The sequence below is a fragment of the Schistocerca americana genome, chromosome 1 (assembly GCF_021461395.2).
Source record: "Schistocerca americana isolate TAMUIC-IGC-003095 chromosome 1, iqSchAmer2.1, whole genome shotgun sequence".
Classification (NCBI taxonomy): Eukaryota; Metazoa; Arthropoda; class Insecta; order Orthoptera; family Acrididae; genus Schistocerca; species Schistocerca americana.
Window position 1 is genome coordinate 259,426,761 of NC_060119.1, and position 25,346 is coordinate 259,452,106.

The 25,346-nt window shown below is 43.0% G+C and overlaps 1 protein-coding gene across 1 annotated transcript in view; it reads right to left on the minus strand.

Annotated features, from left to right (window-relative positions):
- Positions 1-126: 126 nt before the first annotated feature.
- The window catches only part of LOC124624664 (prolactin-releasing peptide receptor-like), a 553,962-nt gene continuing 528,742 nt past the window's right edge, over positions 127-25,346 (minus strand). The window contains exons 6-7 of the mRNA XM_047149123.1: positions 12,320-12,454; positions 127-5,331 (exon numbers count right to left, since the gene is read on the minus strand). Of these exons, the coding sequence (XP_047005079.1) occupies positions 5,127-5,331; positions 12,320-12,454 (340 nt within the window). The 3' untranslated portion in view covers positions 127-5,126. The remainder of the gene's footprint in view (positions 5,332-12,319; positions 12,455-25,346) is intronic.

Below are 25,346 nucleotides of genomic sequence, written 5' to 3' on the forward strand. Positions count from 1 at the left end.
TTGTGTTCATTTTACAGTACAATGCAGTTTCTTGTGATATTCTTTTGGATTCATATTAAGTTTTAAGTGTGCACACAATTAAATTAATTTTATTTGACTGTAGATGTTTATGTCATCATTGTTCAGTACCTGCTCAAACTGACACCATCAAAAGGAAAAAATCGTATACCCAATTCCAACAGGAAAATAAATATGATTAAAAAATTAACATTTCTCATTCTTCAAAATTGTTATATGAACAATTTAGACGCTATATATATCAAATGATTGAGGCTTCTCATTCACCTTGGTTTACCAACAAGCAATGCATGCAGTTTCTCAGACAAGCGAAACACTTATCATTAGTGTGAGCAGTGTTTGGGATATCTAAAGACTTGTCAGAAGTAGAAGAAAGGACAGCAAAATCTTGCTGTTGTGGTGGTTCCATTTTATGGATATGCTGACTCGTGCACTCCTCATTTCAAACCCTTTATTTTTGTTTCCTGGTACATTCGCAGATCAACATTTAGCACATAAACAATCATAGCAAGTAAACATATTACGCAGCCCCCACAAGAAATCAGCTGCACTTAACTACGAGTGACAAAAGAATAAAGCTGGTACACTCTTTAATGAGGACACATTTTGGAAAGCTTCGTAAAGTACACACTTAGAAAAATGTATGTAAATACAACTTCTGACACAACATTTAACACTTACATATAATTCGCATATAGTAATATCTTGTTCGCATTGATTTGCGCCTGTGGAGTAAAGCTTTATACCAGTATTATTCCTCTGATGCTGATAAATATGCACTTTCTGAGAATAATTTTTAAGAAGTTAACATAAAATCGTGTTGTAAATGTTGCTCCATGTTTACATGTTAGATATACACATATTACCAACTATTATTCTGTTGCGAATGTTAAAAACGTTCGATGCATGAAAGTCTCACCTTATTTAAATAAGCTGTATTTTCGCACTGAATAAAGTAACTCGTCTTTAATTTTAAACAAACTTCGTAAATTTCCACACTGTAGCATGGATACTGAAGCACATTACTTACAGCAATAGTTTCCAATGGCATGATGATGTATGTACTGCTTATGAAGAAAGCGGAGGAGAACTGAGAGGAATGCGTTATGCATTCGTGGTAACGTACACAACATTCATTTTTTTTCCTCTTGATCCTAGGAGTATGTTTCCGATCGAAAGAAGTTCAGTGACATAACATTCACTTATTAAAATTTAGAATTCACTTTCACAACTTTTTGAGCCATTACTTTGCACTCCTTGCCGTACACAGCATAAGTTTTTACACTTCCGCAGTTGCAGTATTCCACACAGCGTAAAATTTTCCTTCCACATTAACACAGCCCGAACAGTAGATACCTTTCAGGAATGCATAATGACCAAGAAAAATAAGATTTCAACGAGTCTCTAGATGTCCTTTATTGATGTACATGTTGTGAAAGTTTTGATGGAAGTAAGAGCATGGGAGATACTGAGGACGTTGGCGTTGTGCAGCAACCGTGTTAAGAAGTTATCCACCACTTGCGCCGTTGGTTTATCCTCTTCCTATCTTTTAGACGCAATTGTTTTGGGTGCCTTACCTTTGTGTCGGTTGAGGTGAATATGAGAAGGAGATGAGGCCTGATTGTGGCAAAGAGACTGCTGGTCCCTAATAGCACCATGGTAGTCTGGGGCGGGAAGCGTTAATGTTTACGTATAAAGGAAACCAGAAAGTTCTTAAGGTGCCATGATCTGAGGTATGCGAATGTGCGAGTGATGTCTCACGGCTTATGCTTATTGGAATCCTCTTGACTAGAGACACAGCAACAACAGTTAGCATAGCACCCGTTGCATTCCTTAACAGCCGCCGAAACTGCACATGTGTAGCTGCCCACGATAAGTTCACCTCACTGGTCAGATTTGCGATGAGCATCCTGTCTGCTTCCTATCGTGGCTAGCATTAGCATTTCGAAAGGGATATCCGCTTCACCCACCGCGACCTGTGAGGCGTAATGGTTGGTAACTCACCACAATGTTACACTCGCAGAGTTTTATTCGCATCATGAGAGCTCTAATTTTTCAAGTTCATAAAAAAATGGCCGACTGTTATTTAATCGCCGCCTAGTATCTACATTATTATATTTAACAACTCCACAGCAGCTTATCTGGGCACTGCACTTCCAGTGACGAAGTCACACGGAAATATTATTCCCTGTTATTTCTGGTGTAGTTCTTGGAAAAAAATTCGTGTTTGTAGTTCCTCTGATGCTGTGATGGCACCTCATTTCTCGTGTCAAAATAGACACTCTAAAGTTACTAATGAGTCTTGCTTACTTTGAGCAGCCCAATCCCATTGGTGGTTACTTTGAATTTACTTATAAATTTTGACGGACGCGGCTGTAAGTTTCTGTCTCCCCATCATGTCACATCAGTCACGAAACAATAAAATATTTATTATAAGGTGAAACAATGAGAGAAGCTGAGTGATCTGGACTGCTTTCAACCCATGGAAAGGTGGGTGCACAAAAATCAAGAGGTGTGTTCAGAAGTAGTATCGGCAGCCAGATCCCATTACTATTAAGAAAAGTAAAAGGAAAAGGTGTAGTTGGTTAGATACGTCGTACATATATACCTCTCAGAGTGAACGTAACACAAGACTAAGCTCAGGGAGTCACACTGGCTCATCGTTAAGTCTACTCGTTTTGAATATATCTGTTCAAACTGTAAGAAGAAGTTGCTTGTCATTGATGATTCATACAAACTGTCATGTGATAACGGCGTTTAATTTCGGTATGATCGACACGAGTACGATTTTGTACAGTTTTCAGTTCCGCCTTTACGATAGTATGCACCTTCCGTGTGAAATCCACTTGAGCTCTCTTCACTATGTTATACCGAGTTGAAAAGGTCAGGAAGTCAAACATTTTAACTGCTTGTCAATTAAGAGAAGTATTTAGATATCTCAATGGGAAATGAGATAACGAAATTAAATTTTTACTTCAAGGTTGGGATATTTAAACGTACACATGCTCTCAGCTTTAAGACAAAGAAATGAATGACATCTGTTAAGCTTAGCATTAAGGTGTGCTACCGTTAGGAAATGCGCGTGAATAAATACTGGAAAATAGTCCGTTCATAATTTGTCAACATACTACAGATTTTCCACAGATGTTCCAGCAACGCTAGTCCGAATCAATACTGAGAAGCGAAATTACTGTAAACTTTGTGCAAGAGGAGTTTCGGAATACTAACAAACGGTCACAAAACACGAAGGCTGAAATTTTCATACATGTTGGGATGTGTCACTACCGGAGATACAGGGATAAATATTTTAATTACTCAGTTCGTGATCATGGGAAACAGTAATAAAAGCAAGAACTTTTTTTCCAGTGAAGCAGGAAACGTTCGAAGGAAAACAAGCTGGCATGTGCGGTTTGTGCCCGAAAGCTTGTGCTGTTGGTCGATAGCATACAGCCGAAAACATGAGTGACATGTGAAATGAAGAGTCTCACTACTTCGCGACAGAGACATGCGATTCACAACGAAGTATGTATGCGGAAAGCGAGGCCCACATACTTCTACCAACCTTGTTCTGAAAATTCCGAATTTCACTTTGAAACTTGACAAATACTCTCCTTATAGCTGTGATATGACATCCAGTTCCTATGTCCGCACATGAAATGGCTTGCTTTGTAAAGTAATGATAATAGTGACACACTGAACACATCAATTCAGGGCCCTAACTGGTGGTATTCTGTACAACGAGTTTGAGAGCTTGATGAATATTCAGTGCTTCGTAGAACAAAAATCAGAATAGGTACGTGTGGAACTATCTCTATAAACGTCGCTGTCTTCATACTGACAGCGGCATTAACAGAAAGTAGACGAAATGCTTGGTAAGTAATTATTGTTCCCCAAGGGATAGGTGATTTTCACGTTCCTGCAAGTCATCTTGTCACGGTCCTTAAGAAACACGAAACACTGTGTTAGAAGGTCTCAGGCTGCAAAAAATATAAAAAATTATCCAAGAGCAACGTATAGCTCTTCTAGACAGGGTGTGCTCATTTCGATCAATATAAACTGGGTGGATACGCCGCTTAAGTGAAACATGCAGTGATTACTTTCTGCGTCAAAGGAACACGCATTTTACTTCCAGCCTGGTTTTCGCCCTGACACATAGAGTGTGTCACGTACGAGCGAACCACGGTTAATATCGGAAATGGTGGGCATCGTCATTCACCTAGAAGAGTAAGTTCAAAATAAATTTGTTCTATTATTCGAGTATTCTCTGTCAATTACAGACAGCAGGAAGCTAAAATGCGTCAAAACAGTCGATGCCTTCTCAAATCTCTGTTCCAACCGAAGCATCTAGAACGGATAACCTGGAAGACAGTGAACTGCAAAATGAGATGGTAAATACAATAGCTACTTTAAGAGATGTTCTCTGGGAAATCAGTCAATGATTGTGGCTGTAAGGAACTATAAACCATTCAAAGTATGTGCCAACTCCACCGTACTTACTGCATATTCAAAGACCTCAAAGTCACTGATGAGGGAATTTCTCTAATTTATCTTATGTTTTGAATATAAGGCTTATTTTGTCTCGTTCATATACTGCATTTTGCCACATTCGACGTTCAATAGTTTGACTCAAAATATTTGGAACATTATATGTATTCTGTGTTGGCAATCCACATCACTTTATTAACTTTAATCTTCAGCAGATTGATTCGAAATAACTATAACAGTAGTGAACTGTGTGTTTGGGTCTTTCTTTACGCATTTGACGACTATTTTCATGTGCACTTTGTAGCTGCTGCAACAAAATTTATTCATTTGTCCACACGAACCGTATTTTTCGAACCTCCAGTAATAGAACGATGGCTGCCGGAGCGTAACCTGTAACAATGGAATAAGTACTCTGTGAATGTTTCCAGCTTGGTAAGCAGACGCAGCCAGGGTTCCCGTTGCACTTGAACCGTGGGCAGAACACAGAGGGCGTGGTCGGTCGGCAGTGGGTCCTCTCCAAAGAGCCGCGCACACGGCCTTCCTGCCAGGAAGCTGAGCGCGGTTCCTCAGACTCGGACCCTGCGACTGCTGGTGGAGGTGGGGGAGCCCACGGCGGCCTGCCCTCAGGACTTGCCCTCTCGCTCCTCCTCCACCTCCTCCTCCGGCTCCTCCCCCTCCTCCTCATCATCCTCCGGAGACTCCAGACCGGCTTCCGGCGGCGGCTGCTGCTGCTGCTGCACCACCGCCCCCAAGGCCGACTGGCTGCGGTTCCGTAGCCGCCGGCGCTCACCAAAGCGGAAGTACAGCCGCAGCCTCTCCTTCTCCAGCCTGTAACAAGGGACCGTCACAAGAGCTGCGTCCTCCGGAACAGAACCAAGTCAACGGAACAATCCCAAAGTACCGAGGTGTACTGATACCCATTAAAGTTGCTACTCCACGAGTGACATCATTACAGGGCAAGTGCGACAGGGAAGTCGCATTCTGAGGGTTCTTAACAGACGGACAGACAGACAAATAGGCAAGAAATGAAATTATATATATTATATATATATTCTACTGCGATGTAATTACAAAGCAACAATTTTCGGATTTTTTCTTTATTTGTATTGTCACATTTTGTTTCTAGTCTTATTTCATGTTTCTAGGTCAAAGAAAAGTGCCATATAGGTTTGATGCGTGAATTTGCGAGTATCAGAATATGTTACATGAAAGGCAATATTTTTAAAATTCACTGTCTTCGAAGCTTCGATTTTCTAGTTGGCCACGGGACCGTAGACCTCAGTGCTGGGCCGGCCGGGGTGGCCGTGCGGTTCTAGGCGCCACAGTCAGGAACCGCGCGAGCGCTACGGTCGCAGGTTCGAATCCTGCCACGGGCATGGATGTGTGTGATGTCCTTAGGTTAGTTAGGTAGTAGTTCTGAGTTCTAGGGGACTCATGACCTCAGAAGTTAAGTCCCATAGAGCTCAGAGCCATTTGAGCCTCAGTGCTGGGTGGTTATAATTAAAGCGCAGGTACTTTCAAGTGTCCAGTGTTGGATGTAATTATCGTATGACGGAGGTACTTTGCAGATATGCTAAAGTATTAATGCGAAACTGATTTACATTGAAAAAAATAGTTGAATTTTTAGGCACCAGGTGCAAATCTGGCGCTCTACAGCGTCTCGTCGACGTCAACGGTGCTCATATTAAACAAATAGCGAGAGCAGTGGTTAACAGTAAAATCAGCATCATGGCTTTCTGCCTTGTTTGACTTTTCCTGACCACGTCCCATTCCTAATGCACAACGTATAGAAATATTTCTATATGCCTTTCTTGCCTTCGTAGTGCCAGATTTTCATCTTGTGACTAAAACTAGAACTAATTTTTTCCAGTATAAATTGGTTCTGCATTAATGCATTAGAATGTCTACCATGTTTCGCTGCCGTATGATAATTACATATCACAACGGACCTCTGTGATTAGCTGCACTTCAGTTATTTGACATACATTCCAATTTGATATTTCTACCCGTTCCTGAGGAAAAGGGGTCTTAACAACAAAGCGACCCTATAAGGCTGAAAATGTGAAAATGCCTACCTAGGAACGTGTCCTGATTTTTGTGAAGATTTGTTTCCATTATGAGCCATAATATCAAAGCTTGGGCCTGAAACTGTCTTAAGCCAAGATGATCGTCATTTAAAAGATCCACAGTTTTCTCTCTGTGCTCTCATGTGCTGTGCTGATCAGCAACTAGGATTCATTGACTGTCAGACTGATTGTACAATAGTTCTCTTACCCCACATCTCGCTCTCACTATCTTCGGGTTGTAGGGATGGTATTTTCTGAAAGTGTGATTATTTGTCTCCAGCAGCAAAGATACACAAGGTGAATAGCAGTTCCTTTGCAGCTTCTCGCAAGGATCGCCCTACATACACCAACCAGAAAAAGAGGATCTGAGGAGGACGGAGGAAGCAGAGGCACTGCACACGAATTCACTGAGGCTGTCACGAAATTTAAAGAGGACTGCATGATCCGTCCAGGGAATAGAGACCACTGTACTGGCTAGTCAATGAATTATCGGGAGGAACTTCCAATAATAGCACCACTCAAACGTTAATTCTGGCAATGTCATCGTTGGTATATATAAAATATTGGTGTTGTTTTTGTTTAGGAAGAGTCTACAGGAACGCGATAGCTACTCTGGAACGTCGACGCCTAAAGAAGGACAGGCCCATGAAAGAAATCAGGAGAAGCGCCGAATTTACAGTATTAAATGAGGTAAAAATAGAATGGCAGCGAGATGCGAACGATGCATAACAAAGAAAGAAGTCAAGCTTTGCGAGAAAGGGTAGCTGTAGTAGGTCAAGGTGTTATATTATTACGTGGTTATAAATGAGAAAAAATGTAACACAAGGAGTTCAGCAACTAACATGGTATACATGAGACGGGAATTTAATGCAAACAAATAATGTGTGATGCTACCAGATGACATAAGAAACTAAATTAAAAACTGTTAATATGTAGCATAATAATGGATGATGTTTGCGGTAGTACAAGTGCAGATAAATATTAAATTGAAAAATAAAGGTATAAATATACTATGTGATCAAAACTATCCGAACACCTGGCTGAAAATGATCCATCGGTAATGCTGGAATTCAATATGGTGTTGGCCCACCCTTAGCCTTGATGACAGCTTCCGCTCTCGCAGGCATTACGTTCAATCATGTGTTGGAATGTTTCTTGGGGAACGGCAGCCCATTCTTCATAGAGACAGAGTGCTGCACTGAGGAGAAGTATCGATCTCGGTCGGTGACGCCTGGCACGAGTCGGCGTTCCAAATCATCCTAAAGGTGTTGTGCAGGATTCACGTCAGGGCTCAGTGCAAGCCTATCAATTACAGGGAAGTTATTGTCATGTAATCACTCCGCCACAGGCCGTGGATTATGAACAGTTGCTCGATCGTGTTGAAAGATGCTATCGCCATCCCGGAATTGCTCTTCAATCGTGGGAAGCAAGAAGGTGCTTAAAACATCAATGTAGGCCTGTGCTGTGATAGTGCCACGCAAGACAACAAGAGGTACAAGCCCCCTCCATGAAATACACGACCACATCATAACACCATCGCCTCCGAGTTTTACTGTTGGCACTATACGCGCTGGCAGCTGACGATCACGGGCATTTGCCATACCCACACACTACCATGGGATCCCCACTTTGCGTATCGTGATCCGCCACTCCACACAATGATTTTCCGCTGTTCAATTGCCCAATGTTTACGCTACTTACTCCAAGCGAAGCGTCGTTTGGCATTTACCGGCATGATGTGTGGTTCTGAGCAGCCGCTCGACCATGAAATCCTAACTTTCTGACCTCCGCCTAACTGTCAGAGTACTTGCAGTGGATCCTGATGCAGTTTGGAATTCCTGAGTGATTGTCTGGACAGATGTCTGTCTATTACACATTCTGTGGTTTGGTTCCACCACAAGTTTGCAAAGGGTTCTTGAGGTAAAAAATTGAATTCTGTTCTACAAGTCGAAAAAGTTCATAAAGACCGACTTGACCAAAATGAAACACTGCGGCTCGGCGCGCCTTGCTCGTGGGTCCTCCGTGGTCACCGAAATTGTCGCAATTCTCATGATGTGCCAGATTCCATGGTTGTATGGAATACCACTGCCGCGCGGGATTAGCCGAGCAGTCTAGGGCGCTGTAGTCATGGACTGTGCGATTGGTCCCGGGGGAGGTTCGAATCCTCCCTCGGGCAGGGGGATTGTGTGTTTGTCCTTAGGATAATTTAGGTCAGGTAGTGTGTAAGCTTAGGGTCTGATGACGTTAGCAGTTAAGTCCCATTCGATTTCACACACATTTGAACATTTGGAATACCACTCGTGATAAACATCAAATTTTGTCCTCATTATTTCTTGGGGAGCGAAGGTGCGACAGCGATTGCGATCCATAACTGTACGCCATGAATTCTACTTGCTTGCCGATATGTTTCAGTTCGTGTTCATTTAGCAAGGCACATACCACTCCTTTCACAGTCTTGTCAGAGGACAAAAAGAAAGTGTTGAATGGCATTTACTACTGTTCACATGTGAAAGTACCGTATCTATAATTGGCTGCTGCCTTGTGTGTCAGCTTGATAGGGGTTCGTTCCTCTTGGTCTAACAGTGAAATTGTCTATGCCAGATAGCTGATTCACGAACGTGTAATTTGTCACATTTCATCGAGCTTCATAACTATAGCCGAAGGTTTCTGTTCCTGCCCGACCAGCCTTCTCTTTACGCGTTTCGAACATGTGGAAGTGGTGCGGACGACATTTGTTCAAAGAGAGCAGGAAACTGACGTCTGCTTGGCTTCTATTCCACTAGATGAAGTGCAGATATTCCCTTAGCTCTTAGGCGCCATCTTCTTTGCCTTTTCCAATGTCGTAGGAATCGCCAGACCAGCTGTATTTTCATCGTCAAAATTCGAGAGCAGTACGTGCGTGGATTCCAGATCGCAGTCCATGGCGTTGTCCGCGTTATTTGCCAAAACCGTCGACATGGGGGTTCTCTATGTAGCTTAGTTGGTTTTTGGTGTTGGAGTAATAACCAACCTGATTTTAAACTTGTGCAACTTTTATATAAATATCGCACTTCTTCCCATCTAAGTCCTCTACCTTGGAAATGTATTTTTGACTGCGAAATACACTCCTGGAAATGGAAAAAAGAACACATTGACACCGGTGTGTCAGACCCACCATACTTGCTCCGGACACTGCGAGAGGGCTGTACAAGCAATGATTACACGCACGGCATAGCGGACACACCAGGAACCGCGGTGTTGGCCGTCGAATGGCGCTAGCTGCGCAGCATTTGTGCACCGCCGCCGTCAGTGTCAGCCAGTTTGCCGTGGCATACGGAGCTCCATCGCAGTCTTTAACACTGGTAGCATGCCGCGACAGCGTGGACGTGAACCGTATGTGCAGTTGACGGACTTTGAGCGAGGGCGTATAGTGGGCATGCGGGTGGCCGGGTGGACGTACCGCCGAATTGCTCAACACGTGGGGCGTGAGGTCTCCACAGTACATTGATGTTGTCGCCAGTGGTCGGCGGAAGGTGCACGTGCCCGTCGACCTGGGACCGGACCGCAGCGACGCACGGATGCACGCCAAGATCCTACGCAGTGCCGTAGGGGACCGCACCGCCACTTCCCAGCAAATTAGGGACACTGTTGCTCCTGGGGTATCGGCGAGGACCATTCGCAACAGTCTCCATGAAGCTGGGCTACGGTCCCGCACACCGTTAGGCCGTCTTCCGCTCACGCCCCAACACCGTGCAGCCCGCCTCCAGTGGTGTCGCGACAGGCGTGAATGGAGGGACGAACGGAGACGTGTTGTCTTCAGCGATGAGAGTCGCTTCTGCCTTGGTGCCAATGATGGTCGTATGCGTGTTTGGCGCCGTGCAGGTGAGCGCCACAATCAGGACTGCATACGACCGAGGCACACAGGGCCAACACCCGGCATCATGGTGTGGGGAGCGATCTCCTACACTGGCCGTACACCACTGGCGATCGTCGAGGGGACACTGAATAGTGCACGGTACATCCAAACCGTCATCGAACCCATCGTTCTACCATTCCTAGACCGGCAAGGGAACTTGCTGTTCCAACAGGACAATGCACGTCCACATGTATCCCGTGCCACCCAACGTGCTCTAGAAGGTGTAAGTCAACTACCCTGGCCAGCAAGATCTCCGGATCTGTCCCCCATTGAGCATGTTTGGGACTGGATGAAGCGTCGTCTCACGCGGTCTGCACGTCCAGCACGAACGCTGGTCCAACTGAGGCGCCAGGTGGAAATGGCATGGCAAGCCGTTCCACAGGACTACATCCAGCATCTCTACGATCGTCTCCATGGGAGAATAGCAGCCTGCATTGCTGCGAAAGGTGGGTATACACTGTACTAGTGCCGACATTGTGCATGCTCTGTTGCCTGTGTCTATGTGCCTGTGGTTCTGTCAGTGTGGTCATGTGATGTATCTGACCCCAGGAATGTGTCAATAAAGTTTCCCCTTCCTGGGACAATGAATTCACGGTGTTCTTATTTCAATTTCCAGGAGTGTATTATTGGACACATACAACCGTCAGTAACTTATCTACGTATGATTGTACGTTTTTGATCATACATTTCTATGTTCGAGGATATTCTAGATAAATTACAGGCACGAACAGGTCTTTTTCGTGACCATGAGGAACATTGCTTCTGAGTAAGTACACGGTGGTTGTAGGTACACTTTCGCTACTTCAGCCAGTGTAGACGGAAACCCGTTTACTGTACTGATACCCACCTTTATAGGAATGATGCACAGAGTGTGCGCTGTAGGATTTGCGTTGTAAGTAGATTTAGTGTCATGAGCTGCCGTTAGGCACCGGTAGTGATATCGAGATGTAAGGTTGAACCACAGGCATCGGACTGCATTTCAGTTGCAGAAATCAACATGGGTCTGGACATGGTAAACAGTGCTTTATTTGTAGAGCTGTTTTATCGAAACAACAGCAATGGTATTACTGCTCTTTGCGAGAAAAGACGCATTAAAGGGATACGGAGAAAGGTTTCTCTTTCCGCACTGGGGTTGAAGAACACGATTTGAAATTTCGAATTAAAAGCTGATTTAGGAATTTCTCCTAGGAGAAGCCAAGGAACGATTGTGTCACAAATTAGTGAAGAAGTTACTGTTGCCATGACTGAGAATGCTGGACCTAAGATGCCATCTGAATGCAGTGAACGAGCTGTGTAACGACAGCCGAACACACCGTAGTCCATCATTCGAAAAGTATTGCGAATAGTTGTGAAATGGTCAAAGTTTCACGCTGCCGTGGATGCAGATGGTCGTCATGCTGAGTAAGCAAGGTATACAATTAACAAGTGTTACCCTCTCGTGCGGAAATTAAATGTTTCCTCCAATCGTTTCTTCATTATTTCTCTTCCACATGTCGCTACAATGTTTCCAAAAAGTTTCATTACTCTACGATCACTCGTTTCTCACGGAGGCCCTCTCAAGCAGCGAAAGTTTAATTATAACCTCCCGGTGTATTACCTACAGTATGAAAATGAACCTGGCAACTGTACTTGTAAGACGGATCCTATGAATACTGCAATAACGCAACGTCTCGCTGAGAATGAATATTCCATGCAATATTAAATATTAACTTCTCGCGCTTCCGTCCTGAAGCGATATATTAAATGGCTTTGTTTCGTAGCAGTGAGCTCAGAGCTGCGATAAAAAGAAAAGGTGAACTACGGCCACTGCGTCAACCTGCTTTATTACACACACAGAAGTAGAGAATTTACTTACGGACTGAGAGTCCACGAGGCGTACAGTGCTGGAGTGCTGCATGTGTGCAGGAAGGCGAACCACACGAACACCGTGTAGGTCACGTCGAGGTGCGCATCGTTCTCGTACGTCTCTGGGAGCACTTGTCGCACGACCCTGCGGCAAGAAACAAACACGTCGTCAGTGGCTGGTTCAATGGTAGCAGCTAAGCGGTAACACATCTGACATTTAGATATTAGGAGGGACTGAGTAAATTTCAAGTAATGACAGAAAAACTCATAAGCTATAAATTAGTTCACAGACGATTAACATATTTATCTGAGTTCCAAAGTGACATCCAATTTTAGTTCTGTACGAAGTTTCAGTATCTGCGTAATCTCACACACTTTGTTATGGTCAGTGTAGTAGCTACACCATAATTTAATGAGCATCGTTGTACGTATCCACGTGCACCTCATTATATACCATCCATTGTACGTTAAAAATTGAAATGATACAGCGAAGTGAGGCTGTCCACGAAAGTTAGTGTAGCTACTTGAAATGTACAGTAAATATTCGTGCCAAAAATATTTTTATTTCTTAGATGAATCCATCTGTGTAAATTGATGTTTCATTAATATTACCAGCACATTTTTTTACACATGAAAAATAAAGGCAGTAGCAATTTCATCTTTCTTGCCACATAAATATCACCTGATGCACCCCAACTCCAATTAGTACGCGAAATGTGTTTGGTTCAGCGAGTAGGTCTTCGATGTTCTATATGGTAATTTTTGGTATGTAGCATGATTAGGAGGTCACCCTCTATGAAAAATGAAACACGGAGATATATTGAAGCTTCGAGCCATACAATGTAATGCAGCTCAGTCTCTCTACTGGAAAGAATACCGCTCAGTAATGGAAAGTGAATGCGAGTCTTTATCACACCGATAATCCGCTTATGCGTAAATTACACTTCATTCTGGGAGACACACTTTGGGAAAACGTTATTTTGAAGCCTGGTTCAGACTTCTGAAAGGCAGGAATCTGACAACCAAATCGCCCTTCAAACGGTTGCGTCGATTCCATTGCTTTTACAAGTACCCTTAGATAGTATATATTTCGAACAGATAAGCTCATAATAACATATGTGAAGCATTCGATGGCAAAAGGAAAGTGCGTAAGGTAATTAAAACTATATAGTTAGCTGATGACAGGTCGTAGGTAAAGGTAAAGCTGTCATGAACCGGAAGGTTACCTGACACACCACAGTGCTTCACTAGGTAGGGTTACGTTGCAGGTAGCGCGCCTTTGGCTTCCTCTGATCACTGAACTGACTTATGTAGCCTTCCGTAGTAGGACCTGTTGCTTCACGTGGATATTGAAAAGCGCTGCGACTGGGCCTCGCTGAAGGTAACTGGCAGTAAGTACAGTATGTTAGGGGCATACACGCAGCTATTTTTGTTTCTGACTGAAGACAGTGTACTGAACAACATTACATCAGTATTTACTTCGTTTTCAGACTATTAGTTATAGCTATGAGGAGTAGTACGTTTTCAGGTTGGCTAGTTCCTCGAAGTACATGTGGCAAGAGGAAGCCTTTGATGCTTGTTCTCCCCTGGGCAGTTGCTCAGATGCTGAAGTGTGGATACGTGGAAAAAAACGGTTAGTCTATACTGGCAGGCGTAGACCACTTATTGATGCAGCTACGCCCGCCCAGAAAACAAAGTGTTTGCGAGAAGACTGTTGGACACAAGAAGAAAACAATTAACATACTGAAATGGTATGTATTGCGGTACCAATGATAACAATATCTGTACGTGTAGCCCTAACGCTCTGTACATAACTCTCTTCTGCAATTAAGCCGACTGACGAATAATAGTGAAACAACTAGAAGATATGATCGGTTGTCAATGTAACTTCTTACATGTATACACAATGGGGGGGATGTACATTGCGCAAAAGAATAAAAGGTTCATTGCTTCGGAACCCCGCCATCCCTCCCCCCCTCCCCCAGTTGTTGCGGTGTATAAACTTGAAATTTGGCTCAAATGTGCCTACATCCTTCCTCTGTAACGAAAGCCGCAAAAGCTTGGTGCCCTGCAACATCACCCTTCGGCTAAGAGACGGTTCAAAGAAGCAAGATGTTGCGAGTAAAAGACCAAAGCTCAGAAGTTCATGTGAAGCGTAAGGCGGGTGAATGATGTCACACTGGCACTGAATTTCCCCACAGTACTGCCTAACGCCAACCTGGACGTGTAAGACGATGAGAAGGTCACTACAGAGCCCTTTACCCACATAAGACTCCTGCTCTTGACATCTTTGCGACAGAGGTCGAAATCGCAATGCGCAACATTGAAGAGACGCTATTTCCCTATGGTTAGCCGAGGAAATCATTTCAGAATCACTTCCTCTCAGAATCGACACTAAACATCTTTTAGGGAGTGGTGTAAAGGGCCTAAATGATACAAGCTCTTCCCTTGTGGCTTCCGTTTATCCCCTGATATCTTAAGATAGATCTTGAGCAAACTGATTTCAAATGTGTGTGAATTCCTAAGGGACCGAATTGTGGAGTCATCGGTCTGTAGACTTACACACTACTTAAAGTAACTTATGTTAAGAGCAAAACACACACACACCCACCCACCCACACACACACACACACACACACACACACACACACACACACACATGCCCGAGCGAGGACTCTAACCTCCGGCTGGAGGGGCCGCGCAATCCGTGCATAGCGCCCTAAATCGCGCGGCCACTCCGCGCGGCAAAACTGATTACACCTCCCTGCAGCACCGACCTCCGCACATATCGTTGCCCAAGTTCCGTCACGTGGAGGGGGTCTCTTATTATTACTAGTATTATTATTTCTTTTTTCTTTCTCTCTTCTGGGGCAGTTTTGGTGAATGACGTCGCGTTTTGTTGGCGACGAATCGCTATTCGTTTCTTTTGTCCGATGTCCATCATCAGAGGGTATGGCGGCGACCTGTGGAGAGGTCCATTAGTCTTGCAATGTTTTTAAGAGGCAGAACGCTGTTCCTTTTGGTCTCATGGTATGGTTTTAGGGAACTCTGACGGAACAACAGCGAGTTACAGATATACTGCGTCTGCAGGTGTTACCTCTCATGCGACAGTATTATCTCTCATGTTATTTTTTGAACAGGCTAATGCTCATGCACACATAGCACGTCTGCTTATTAAGTGCCAAGGACTAGTTAAGAAACCTTGCGGACCATCTTGCCGCAGGAAAGGGTACAATGACGTTATGACACACTTTCCAACCGAGTCAGTATAAGCATATAGGCCAGACGATGCAATGTCATATTGATAAGTGAATCATTTTTTGAACAGGCTACTGCTCATGCACACATGGCACGTCTGCTTATGAAGTGTCAATAACTATTTAAGAACCCTTGGGACCATCTTGCCGCAGGAAGGGTACAATGACCTGATGACACACTTTCCAACCAATCAATATAACAATATATAGGCCAGTCGATGCAACGTCATATTGATAAGTGAGCTTATGCAGGGTGCAACTTCATACTGATACGTGGGCTTATACTGCCAACTTCTTTGCAAATTGGACTCTATTTTGTAATTGGGGCAAAAACGGCACAAATCTCTCGGTCAGCGTAATTTCATTTCGTATTCTCCTCCTAATAATTCCGATCCCAAAGAAAGCAGGTGCTGACAGATGTGAAAATTACCGAAAAATCAGTATAATAAGTCACGGATGCAAAATACTACAGACGAATGGAAAAACTGGTAGAAGCTGACCTCGGGGAAGATCAGTTTGGATTCCGTAGAAATGTTGGAACACGTGAGGCAATACTGACCCTACGACTTATCTTAGAAGAAAGATTAAGGAAAGGCAAACCTACGTTTCTAGCATTTGTAGACTTAGAGAAAGCTTTTGACAATGTTGACTGGAATACTCTCTTTCAAATTCTGAAGGTGGCAGGGGTAAAATACAGGGAGCGAAAGGCTATTTACAATTTGTACAGAAACCAGATGGCAGTTATAAGAGTTGAGGAGCACGAAAGGGAAGCAGTGGTTGGGAAGGGAGTGAGACAGGGTTGTAGCCTATCCCCGATGTTATTCAATCTGTATATTGAGCAAGCAGTGAAGGAAACAAAAGAAAAATTTGGAGTAGGTATTAAAATCCATGGAGAAGAAATAAAAACTTTGAGGTTCGCCGATGACATTGTAATTCTGTCAGAGACAGCAAAGGACTTGGAAGAGCAGTTGAACGGAATGGACAGTGTCATGAAAGGAGGGTATAAGATGAACATCAACAAAAGCAAAACGAGGATAATGGAATGTAGTCGAATTAGGTCGGGTGATGCTGAGGGAATTAGATTAGGAAATGAGACACATAAAGTAGTAAAGGAGTTTTGCTATTTGGTGAGCGAAATAACTGATGATGATCGAAGTAGAGAGGATATAAAATGTAGACTAGCAAAGGCAAGGAAAGCGTTTCTGAAGAAGAGAAATTTGTTAACATCGAGTATTGATTTAGGTGTCAGGAAGTCGTTTCTGAAAGTATTTGTATGGAGCATAGCCATGTATGGAAGCGAAACATGGACGATAACTAGTTTGGACAAGAAGAGAATAGAATCTTTCGAAATATGGTGCTGCAGAAGAATGCTGAAGATTAGATGGGTAGATCATATAGCTAATGAGGAGGTATTGAATAGGATTGGGGAGAAGAGAAGTTTGTGGCACAACTTAACTAGAAGAAGGGATCGGTTGGTAGGACATGTTCTGAAGCATCAAGGGATCACCAATTTAGTACTGGAGGGCAGCGTGGAGGGTAAAAATCGTAGAGGGAGACCAAGAGATGAAACAGATTCAGAAGGATGTAGGTTGCAGTAGGTACTGGGAGATGAAGAAGCTTGCACAGGATAGAGTAGCATGGAGAGCTGCATCAAACCAGTCTCAGGACTGAAGACCACAACAACAACATTCTCCTCCTCTTCTTGATACTTCTCTTTTTTAGCAGGCAGTAAATTAGTAGAATCTTCTTCCTCTTAAACATACTCCTGTTTAAGAGAGAGCTACACAAGACGCGTTGTGTTTATTTATGAAACGTCATCAGAGATGGTTATCGACAATAGCATTTGTTCAGATAAGCAATTGTGTGGAATCCACTTGGTGATTTGTACCGAAACAGTCCCTTATTCTGAGAGTAATTTGTTGTATATACAATACCTAAAATGGAGCTTTGTATTCATGTACATTTCTTGCACTTGGATCCTTAACAATGACGAAGAAGATCAAGACCGGTTGTGGTACAATGAAACAAAGTTGTTTTATTTGTGCAGGCTAAGATTTTTTTCCACATGGTCTTTTAAAAAGTACCTCATATTTTCTGTCTACAGAATAGCCACTAATAATTCTTTGTAAAAAGCATTTAGAAGCCGATAGAATGAAATTAGCGATACACTTAACATCAAAATATGGGAAAATCGATAGGCAAAGTTAGGTAGCTCTGCTATCTTCGAAGCACAAAATACATGCTGTGCACGGAACAAAGTTAACATACTCTTGAGATGCAGACCAGCATACTCAAAGAACAAAGAGAGTCTTCCTAGCAAAAATTAAGTCTACCAGTATCAAAAACAGTCTTTAATTTTAGAATGAAATGTCTGAGGCTATGTCAGGAGCACGGTTTGTAAGAAGTGAATCATAGACTATGAAAAAACTCTTTCGAATACTGCAGTACGTGTAACACAGAAAAACTAAAATAGCAATTAATATATGGTAGCTGCTTTGGAAAATATCCAACGAAGCAAACATATACTTTTTTAGGTTATTGAGGGAAAATAGGTGTGGAATAGCATACGTACACTATTCATTTTGAAATGAAATTGCTGCGTAATAGTCACGTTATCGATAGTTTCCATGATAAAGAGAAGCTTAAAATTTAATTTTCATGAGACGTCAGACTGCAACAAACACTCTGATACAACTTTAAAAAAACCAAATGAGCTGGTACAGTAGTTGAGGCACTGGAATAAACTAGTCCAATTAGTTGTCCGGTCAGCATGATTTGGATTTACTCAGTTTCCGTAGACCATTTCAATTTATCGGCGGGATAGATAGTTTTACAAGGCTATAGCCGTTACTCCAACTGAGAACTCCGTTGACATCACAGCTCGCGATGTGTCAATTTATCCCTTCAGCATCAGCAGCAAGAGAATTTCCTTTCATTGTTGGATAAAGGAGACTTGCAGTCTTCAGCACATTTAAAAACCTTGTTTGCTTACGTACCACTCGTATCTCATTATCTTGTCGTGTAAGCATCATATTACCGAAAGGACACATACGAACCATCTAAGTGCATCCCATTTACTTTTCCTGATGTCTCGTTGTCATCTTGCATTACGCCGTCGTCTGGCTCATTGTTGTGGCTTCACATGCTTCTCACCCAAGTTATTCATGTACTGATATACTGTAACTACGAGCAAAAGTCTCTCTAGCATTTGGAAGAAGGCACTAGTCACATCCGTCTACAAGAAAGATAGCAAAAGCGATTGAGAGAACTACAATTGAATGTCTTTAACATACATATGCTGTACAATCTTAGAACATATTCTGAGTTCAGACTTAATAAGTTATCTCGAACAGGATGTCATCCACGCCAGTCAACGCAGATTCCTAAAACATCGGTCATATGAAGCCGACTCACTCTTTGCTCACAAGATATCCTGAAAGACATGGATCAAGTTAGATGCAGTACTTCTCGACTTCTGAAAAGCATCTGACTCGGTACCACACCAGTGCACATTGCCACAAGTGCGTTGATGTGTGACGACAAACAAAATTTGTAATTGGATAGTTTGATGAACCCAACGTGTTACCTTGGACGAGTCATCTATGGATTTAGAAGTGACTTCACAGCCCCATGAAAGTGTTATGGAACCCTTTCTCTTAATGATATGTATTAATGACCTGGTAGATGACGTTTAGCATTTTTGCGGATGCTGCCTCTATCTACACTGAGAACAGAAAGCGTCATCTTTTCGAAAAGCGCTAATTGTCTGCCATTGGGACGTGGGAGTTTGAAATTTGGCTCAATGCTGCCTACCTTTCTTCGCAATGATGCGAAACCGACGCGCCCTGCAACGTCACCCATCGGATCAGCCACGCTTCTGACAGGGAGGTCTAAGAACAAGGAAAAAAAAGGCCATATCTCAAAAGTTCGAGTGAGGTTACGGTCGCAGGTTCGAATCCTGCCTCGGGCATGGATATGTGTGATGTCCTTAGGTTAGTTAGGTTTAAGTTCTAGGGGACTGATGACCACATATGTTAAATCCCATAGTGCTCAGAGCCATTTGCACCATTTTTTTGTAAATTGCGCTAATGACGTGACATTGGTACCAAATTTCACCATTCACCATAAATTTGCTCAAAGCAGCCGTGGACGTGTCACACGGTGGGAATGTCGTCATACGCCCTCTTCCCCACATTTCACCCCCTCTTCTGACGAATATGCGATGACGCGGCACCTGCGGTGAAATCACGTGGTTTTCTTAGAATACACGCGAAAAGGCATCAGGAGGTGGCATAATGCGCGTTAATGTAACGTCCCATTTCGTTGGACCGTTGATTGCCAGACATCCCGTCGTCGAAAACGAAGTGTAAATGGGTAGTTTAACTGATGCTCTTTATGCCAGGCCCCTAAGACCTTTTCGTGTCGATTGTGAGCGGTAGGGTGTCTGAAATGTTTCCCTCAGCGAGCCATAAGAAAACCGCGTGATTTCAACGCTTCGCCCTGCAGTTCTGCCTTCCATTGTGAAGGCGTCAAAAGATTTGGTGAAATGTGGGTAAGTGGGAGAGTGACGGCCTTCCGACTGTGTGAAACATCCACGGCGTCGTTGTGCAGAATTGTGATGAAATTTGGTACCAATGGGACCCATGTTACAGCCCCTCACGTGAACTTCTGAGCTCTGGCCGTTTTTTCACATGTGTCGACGTCTTATCGATTGAAAGGTCGCCGAGTCCTAATGTAACGTCGCAGGGCTATCGATATGTAGGATGGTTGCAGACACTTGCAAAATTCATACGTTTGCGTCTCAATGGGATACAAGTACGGGGTTTCGAAAAAGTGACCCTTCAGTTACATTAAGCAATGCATAATGAATTACTGTCTTATTAGAGCTATGCAGCTATTCAGTCAGATCTCAGTACAACTTTAAATGTAAAAGTGTGCGTGTAACAAAACGAAAATTCCTACGAACCTCTAATTACGATATTAGTGGCTAAAAAATGATGGAACCGCTTTTACAAATACGAAATGGAAGGATTCCGCGAACTCATTTGTTGGTGAAGCCATCCCATACGGGTTTTAAAATACGTAGGCCGGTAACTGATGTGTTTAGCAGGAGAAACTGAACTGAAACAAAGAAGGGCAGCACTAATGGTCAGAGGTAGACTCGAAACACAGGAGAGCGTCACGGAAAAGCTGAGAAACCTGAATCTGCAGACGCTTGAAGATATACGCCATCTACGCCGCGAAAGACTGCTTACAAGGTTTCAAGAAGAAGCATTAAGTGAAAAATCTAGCAACATATTACAGTGTCCCAGACAGAGCTCCAGTAGGGATCGCGAACACAAGTTTCCCAATCTGTTGACTCTGATGGATTTCAATGCATTGGGGTTTGTCAAGGACATTGTTTACAGAAAAAGGGATCGAGATCTGCCGAGATCTGGTAAAGGCGGCCATGACACTTGTCACGCTAATGAACTTGAAGCGAGAAGTACAGTTTCTATATCTGTCCTGGTACAAACAGTGTCAACATGGAAACTTTTTTTTTTTTGGTCATCAGTCTTCTAACTGGTGTGATGCGGCCCGTCAGGAATTCTTCTCCTGTGCTAACCTCTTCATCTCAGAGCAGCACTTGCAACCTACGTCCTCAATTATTGGCTGATGTATTCCAATTTCTGTCTTCCTTTAGAGTTTTTACTCTCTACAGCTCCCTCTAGTACCATGGAAGTCATTCCCTCATGCCTTAACAGGTACCCTATCATCGTGTCCCTTCTCCTTGTCAGTGTTTTCCACATTTTCCTTTCCTCTCCGATTCTGCGCAGAACCTGATCATTCCTCACCGTATCAGTCCACCTAATTTTCAACATTCGTCCGTAGCACCGCATCTCAAATGCTTCGACTCTCTTCTGTTCCGGTTTTCTCATAGTCCATGTGTCACTACCATATAATGGTGTACTCCAGACGTACATTCTCAGAAATTTTTTCCACAAAATAAGGCCGGTATTAAATATTAGTAGACTACTCTTAGCCAGGAATGCCCTTTTTGCCATAGCTTTTGATGTCCTCCTTTATCCGTCTGTCATTGGTTAGGTTCTTTTTCTGCCTAGGTAGCAGCATTCCTTAACCTCATATATTTCGTGACAATCAATCTTGGTGTTAAGTTTCTAGTTGTTCTCATTTCTACTACTTCTTATTGCCTTTGACTTTCTTCGATTTACTCTCAATCCACAGTCTGTACTCATTAGACTGTTCATTCTGTTCAGCAGATCATGTAATTCTTCTTCACTTTCACTCAGGATAGCTATGTCATAAGCGAATCGTATCTTTGATATGCTTTCACCTTGAATTTTAATTCCACTCTTGAACCTTTCTTTCATTGCAATCATTGCTTCCTCGATGTACGGATAGAACAGTAGGAGCGAAAGTCTACATCCTTGTCTTGCACCCTTTTTAATACGAGTACTTGTTCTTCCAGTCTTATTATTCCCTCTTCGCTGTGGTATACATAGTATATGACCCGTCTCTCCCTATAGCTTACCCCTATTTTTTTCAGTATTTCGAACATCTTGCACCATTTTACAATGTGGAACGGTTTTACCAGGTCACCAAATCCTATAAAAGTGTCTTGATTTTTCTTTCCCTTGCTTCCATTATTAATCACAACGTCAGAACTGCCTCTCTCGTACCTTTACCTTCCCTAAAGCCAAACTGACCGTCATCTACCGCATCCTCAGTTTTCTTTTCCATTCTTCTCTATGTTACTCTTGTCAGCAACTTGGATACATAAGCTGTTAAGCTGATTGTGTGATAATTCTCGCTCTTGTCAGCTCTTGCCGTCTTCGGAATTGTGTGAAAGATGCTTTTCCGAAAGTCATATGGTATGTCGCCAGACTCATACACTGTACACACCAACGTGAATAGTCGTTTTGTTGCCACTTCCCCAAATGATTTTAGAAATTCCGATTGAATGTTATCTATCCCTTCTGCTTTAATTGATCTTAAATCCTCCGAAGCTCTTTTAAATTCTAATACTGGATCCTCTGTCTCTTCTAAATCGACTCCTGTTTCTTCTTCTATCACATCAGACAAATCTACCCACTCAATGAGGCTTTCAGTGTATTCTTTCCGCTTATCCTCTCTCTCTCCTTTGCATGTAACTGTGGAATTCCCGTTAGGCTCTTTATGTCATCACCCTAGCTTTTAATGTCACCGAAGGTTGTTTTGACTTTCCAGTATACTGAGTCGGTCCTTCCGACAATCATTTCTTTTTCGATGTCTTCACATTTTTCCTGCAGCCATTTCGTCTTGGCTTCCCTGCACTTCCTATTTATTTCATTCCTCAGCGACTTGTATTTTTCTATGCCTGAGTTTCCCAGAACATTTTTGTCGTTCCTCCTTTCATCGATCAATAAAAGTGTATAAAATTATTTGAGGCCGTGTGTTCAATGTTGGACACTTATAAACCTTAATACGTACCGTAATATATACAAATGTTTCAGTGTACCTCTAGATCGCACATCCTCTATGTGGGACAGTTGTAGCTACGCTCCGCCGTGCATTTCGTGGCAATTTATAGAGAATAGGTGCAGATGCGGAGTACTCTCTGAAACTTGGTCGGGGTGCCACCCCCCTTGCTCCCTCCCTTCCTCGATCACAGAATTCGTTAGCCGCTGTAATCAAGACGAAAGGCGGTTCTGCACTTCAGTAGCTGGCTGTAATCCACTTAACCATGAGCATAAGCTCCGTTTTCTCTTTAAAACACTGTGCGCAAGAATTTTTTATCCAGAAGAAAAGGAACTTGAGGCTTTGTCACGTCGAGGGTTAGACCGTAAATGATGGAGCACTACCTCGATGAAGAACTAAGCGGACCATGCCTTTCAAACAAAGCATCCTAGCAGTCGACTGAAAAGATTGCAAGAAACCATTAGACACCGAAACGACGACTGCTGTACGTAGATTTGAGGTCCGCCAATAAGGAACAGGAATACAGCACCTTAATCCCTATCCTGCCTCGCTCATTGGAGTTACTAAAAGAGGCCCACGTTCGACGTTTTACAAGCGATCTTCTATGGAAACGTAAATTCTACTTCTCTCTGGCATTCCTTTTTATTTTCACTAGCTTCAGGAATGAATGATGTGGTACCTGAAAGTAATACATTTATTTATATGTCTATGCCATGTATTGTATCACCGACATAAACTCCTCATCCGCAAAACGGCACTACTTTGGAAATCGTTTAGGACACATTTGTAATTTGGTCACAGAATATACTTCTTTGTCCAATAAGCCTGTGTCCTGGCAGCATTTGAATTTCTCATGAGAACCAGAAGCACACCACTCCTTAGATATTGGCTTTATTTCAAGCAAGGCACCTTCTTTGTGGTTGGTTTGTAACTGCCCCTAAAATACTGACCAACAAGAATTATTTCTCTACGTAATAGCAGCTGCATTGGTTCAAGGACGCCGATTCGTATAACGTTCTGAAAGCTGCACTCTATTTCAAGGAGACAGCGGCTCGCCATTTTCAGGTGTTTCTGACGTGTTGCTGTTGTGGTTCGGTAATATACTCTGAGGTGACAAATGCCATGAGTCAGCTATATGCACATATACAGATGGCGGCAGTATCGGATACACGAGGTATAAAAAGGCAGCCCATTGGCAGAATTGTCATTTGTACTCATGTGATCCATGTGAAAACGTTTCCGAGTGATTATGGTCGTTCGACGGGAATTGAGACACTATAAACACGGTGTCGCTCATTCGTCAGTGGAACTTGCAGCGACTATCGTTTTTTGTGGTTTATGAGCTATCGACCTTGCTTTGATAGTTCACTCTTAGGACGACACCACATATTTCTTGAATAGCCTGCCAATCTTACAGATCAAGCCAACAACATAAGGTACGAAAACCAGCCTCATGAAGTCCTCCGGTTTTTTTGCATTTTTGAGGTATAATGTGTGCTGGTTGAAATGAATTTCGAGTATTATAATCATAGTACTCGTTCTAGATGAACACAAAGCTTTGCTGATAAGCTTTCTGGATCGGAGACAACTCTAGCCCTATGCAAAAGAGTCCGTAATACACCACTGCATTGGGATGGGTGGTGACATCTCGCAGCTTGTAGATGTAGGTCGGTGTGAATTGTTAATTGGACACACTCTGATGCAGGGAACTGTCTTCTCTTCGATGAACCACGACGTCTAAAAATGGGAGGTTTCCATTTTTCTGCGCTTCCATGGTCAACCAAATGATCAGATGGAGGGAGTTGCTATGTTCTAAAAATGCAGAAGGCGTTGCTGTCTCGTGTAGCCATACCAAAAAGGCGTCGTCCACATATGCCCAAAAACATTTAGGCTTCAAAATCGCCGTCTGTGATACATTGTTCTCGAAGTCTTCTATAAGCTACCCGTAGCAATTTGCTCAGAATACTGTTCGTTAAATAAATAGTAAGTAGAAGTAAGCACATATTTGGAAGCTGTGTCGTCGTAACGCACTAATGTGCCATTTGGTTCAGGGCGAAAATTCTTCAGTCGTCGTACAATATCTTCTAGGTTTTGAAGGTGGCGTTCACATGTTTCTACCAAAAAGCTCAAAAGCGGAACCAGATATTTTGCTATATAATATGCTGATGCTTCTGCACTGCTCGTAATGCAGCAAAGTGAAAACCCTTCCTTATGTATCTTGAGCAGGGCGTAAAGTCGTGATGCAACTGGTGGTTATACTCTCATGCTCTTTCTCAGATAGTCAGGAAACTGGCTGCATTTCAGGAGACCGGACGTCTTCCA